General features: G+C 32.0%; 1 protein-coding gene across 1 annotated transcript; it reads right to left on the bottom strand.

The window, feature by feature from the left end:
- Positions 1-425: 425 nt before the first annotated feature.
- On the bottom strand, positions 426-1,463 carry LOC114187420 (protein G1-like5). Its single transcript, XM_028075675.1, has one exon. The coding sequence runs from the start codon at positions 1,060-1,062 to the stop codon at positions 520-522; it is 543 nt and encodes a 180-aa protein (XP_027931476.1). The 5' UTR covers positions 1,063-1,463; the 3' UTR covers positions 426-519.
- Between the last annotated feature and the right edge of the window lie 2,619 nt (positions 1,464-4,082).

The following is a 4,082-nucleotide window of genomic DNA, read 5'->3' as shown; positions in this document are numbered from 1 at the left end:
CCAGCAACTTCTCTCACTTTACAAGTACAAGGGTGAGTGCAGTTCAACCATTCATATAATTTTTTCAGGTATATATATAAAGTAAGACATTATTAATCCTGTTAAAACTTCAATCTTGAGAGTGTTCATTAAATACACTTCTTCTGCTCATGATTTTCTTTTTTTTAATAGATTCCAGTGAGTGTGTCTGTCACTGTAGAGAATGAGAAACCCCGAAAATGTCCATTAATTTGAACACTAAAAGTAGACAGAAACATGTATCCTAGTTTGGTATACATTCTATTTCCTCGAACACAGGAAGCCAGACAGACACCTAAGAAAAACGTCTCAAGAATTCAGAAGGCGGCGAGAAGACGTTTGTAAGCAACGGCGTATAAATAGAACCTTAAAGTTGCCAAAAATAAACAGAGAGAAAGAGAAAAGAGTGATAATAAACGATATGCATGTGAGGGCATGGAATGATGATGATGATGGATGATATGATATTATAATTATATAAATGGTTTGAATGTGATGAAGCTAAGTTGCAGTAGCAGTGGCATTAGGGGAAGTGGTAACAGGAGTTGCATTAGAGATGGTGGAGGACTTTGGCCTCTTTCTCTTCTTCTCGTAGCTCACTCCTCTCGCCTTCGCCTGAAACTCGCGAACATCATGCAAGTACAGCCGCACGGCGCGGGCGCCGAACGGGTTGCTTTCGGCTCTGCCGCCGTTCTCCTCGTAGGCGGCGCGGAGGCGGCCGATGAGGGCGTCCAGGCTGCCCCAGGCCTGGCGGAGCGGGCAGGGGCACGGCGCCGGAGGGTTAGGCAGCCCGAAGAACGGGCACGTCGGGTTGTGCACCTTCGTCTTCCCGAATTGGTCCAGGTAGTGCAGGAATTCCAGCACGTGCGCCCCACTGCACATCGCCACCGTCAGCGGCGGCCGGTGGTTCCGCAGATACTGGCTGAAGGTGTTCCAGTCTCGCCGCTTCTGGTTCTCGTACCTACTCGGAGTAGTAGTACTACTACTACCGCCGCCGCCGCCGCCTCCACCAGTGGTTGTTACTGGGGATTGCACGGTCTCCATTGTAAAGATCTGATGGTTGGTGATTTGGATTTGAGTGGGATCTTGTTGACTTTGTGGTGGGAGGTTGAAGTAGAAGGATCCACCACCAACCCACCTGCTATATATATATGTGTGTATCTAGAAATGAAGATGTTGTTAGGGTTTTTTATTGTGTTGTAGAAAAGAAGTGAAGAGGATGTGTATTGGTAGTGAGATAGAAGCTAAAAGGGTGCATGTTTTCACTGTGTTTTTTTTTTTTCATTAACTTGTGTTGTAGTGTGAAGTGGAAGATGAAGAAGAAGAAGAAGAAGAAGATGAAGAAGAAGAGAAAGTGATGGAAATGGGAGAAAATAAAAAGGGGAAAATAGTGTTTGCAGAGAGAAAAGGTGAAGCAAAGTGAGAGTTGTGTAAAGTTGAAGCATGAGGGAGTGAGAGAGAAGAGAAGAAGAGTTAAATGAAGAAGAGGGCACTGTGCCCCAAAACAGGACAAAGTTTGGCAGTGAGAGATGGTGATGATGCTGACCATAGCTCAATACACACATCTTTGCATTCTTTTTTTCACGCTCTGCTTCTAAGCGCGTCATTCCACATCCTTCACTTTGCATTTACTCTTTTTGTTTTTTAATATTGTTGGACTTAATATATGAAATAATCTATTCATTGAAAAATAAAATATTTTAATTTCATAATATATGTTTCTTCTTAATTTATGTAAAAATAGTCCGTAAAAAAATTGTTTTGGAAAATAAATGATTATACATTCGAATTTGTATTTATTTTTTTAAATGATTTCTTTATGTTTAACTTTACCTATAACTTTGTTTCTTTTTTTTTCTTTCTCACAATTCTAGTTCCTTAATGTTTAATTGTCCATAATTTTAGTCTCTACATTTTTTTATACAGTTATAATCTCTTAAGTTTTAATAATTATATGTAACTTTGTTCCATTTTCATTTTAAAGAAGTCTCCCTCTTCAATTCTAGCTAACATTATCGATCCTTTAAAAAGAAACAAGTATCGAGATCTTTGTTATGTTGCGTCGCAAGGTAAAATAAAAGTATGAATAATTAACCAAAATTTAAACGAATATTCATATACTTAAAATTAAAAGTCATAATTGTGTAAAGAGGAAATTCAAGAACCATAATTACAGATAATTAAAAATTGAAGAACTAAAATTACAAGAAAAATATGTGATGAAGAAATCATCTAATGGTTATTAAACTACATTATGAAAATCCCAAGCTTCCATGTCATACTTAAGAACTCCATCCACTTTTACTTACTAATAAACTCATTTTTTCTCAAATTTGTAGTTTTGTAACAAAAGAAACTTGTATTTTAAGAACTCACAAATTGTTCTTACACAGTGGAAAACTACAATTACAATTGTAAAACTCTTTGGTAACTCAATTTCAAGCGTACAAAAAAAATGCTCTTTACATTTTCTAACTTTTGCATCAAATTTGTTTTAATTTTAAATTTAGTTTAATTTGTTTAAAAATTTAATCGAAGTACATATTTAAAAATTTGTTTAAAGTTTTTTCCCCAAATGAATAGGTTTTTGTTCCTCTGGTGGTGTGTTGCATCATTTATTATTTAGTTGCTTTGGTTGGCGTTTTGTACCTTTGACCTTCAACTTTGAGGTTTATGTTTCTGTTTCTGGTGCCTGCGACGCAGATATAGTTGTTGGCTAAAGAAAAAAACAGTTATTTTAGGGCAAAAACAATATCAACTTAACTCCCTTATTTATCTACATTAAAGCAATACTACTTCTGTTATGTCAAGTAAATTATTTCATTTATAGGTAATTAAAAATAATTTGAACTTTGTTATTTATATATTTACAAGTTATTTATGATTATTATTATTATTATTATTATTTACTTATTTGAACTTAAACCAAGCAGAATGATATTTAAATTTTCAAGAAAGGTATATAAATAAGAATCGTTTTAAAAAATAAATATAAAAAGTCCATAAACAAAAGAATAACTCCACACGGGGGCTGCTCCTAAACATGATTTTCTAGAGATATATAATTTAAAAATAAATACAAGATGAAGAATTTATAAATGTGTTTTATTTTATTAATATTTTTTTCTATTTTTTATATTATAGTTTCATAAGTAATTTGCTGTACTGACAAATATACTTTGAGGAAATAGCAGCTGAAAGATTAAGATAGTTTGAATATATTTATTTTATTAGAGTAAATATTAATTCCCATCGTTGATTTAACTCATTTTATTATTATGTTTATTTTAATCACACACACATATATATATATATATATATATATATATATATGTGTGTGTGTGTGTGTGAGAGAGAGTTAAACTCTGTAAATTTCACTCGTATAATTAGGTTTCCAAAGATTTGTACTCCAGTAACTTCGTTATTCAATTGAATATTTTATTTTAATGCGTGTTTAAATCATGTGAATGTAAATTTTGAAGTATAACTATAAAAATTAAGTGCATGATATAGCAAATACTTTAAATTTAATTGGTGTTTCAACGTATTTTAACCATGTCTTATATTTGATTTTTGGGTTAAATATGATTTTGTCCCTTAACTTTAAGTGAATTTTGGAATTAGTGAAGTTTGAAATTTTAGACCAATTTAGTCATTTATCTTACATGAATTTAGTCATTTTAATCAAATTTTGTTAACTTTATTTGACATTTTAAACGTGTTTCATAATAGTATTTGACTTAACATTAAAACAAAAATATATCAAAAAGTATAAACAACTTAAATACAATCCTAAAGTGAGTACAAAACATCAAATAAACCTGACAAAATTTAATTAAAAAGATAAATTAAATTCACGTAATTTGAAAGATGAAAGACTAAATTGGTTCAAAATTTTGAAATGGATTAATTCTAAATTTCATTGAAAGTTAAAAGAACAGAAACATATTTAACCTTTGATTTTTTATATATTTATGAAATTTATGTTTATGTATTATGGCTTGAATGTTGAATTGTCATTCAAGTAATTATAAAGTATCATTGCATGCATACCATTACTCGTC

Source organism: Vigna unguiculata, chromosome 6 (assembly GCF_004118075.2).
Source record: "Vigna unguiculata cultivar IT97K-499-35 chromosome 6, ASM411807v1, whole genome shotgun sequence".
NCBI lineage: Eukaryota > Viridiplantae > Streptophyta > Magnoliopsida > Fabales > Fabaceae > Vigna > Vigna unguiculata.
The sequence above is the reverse complement of the archived record's forward strand: the minus strand, read 5'-3'. Positions and strand labels throughout refer to the sequence as shown.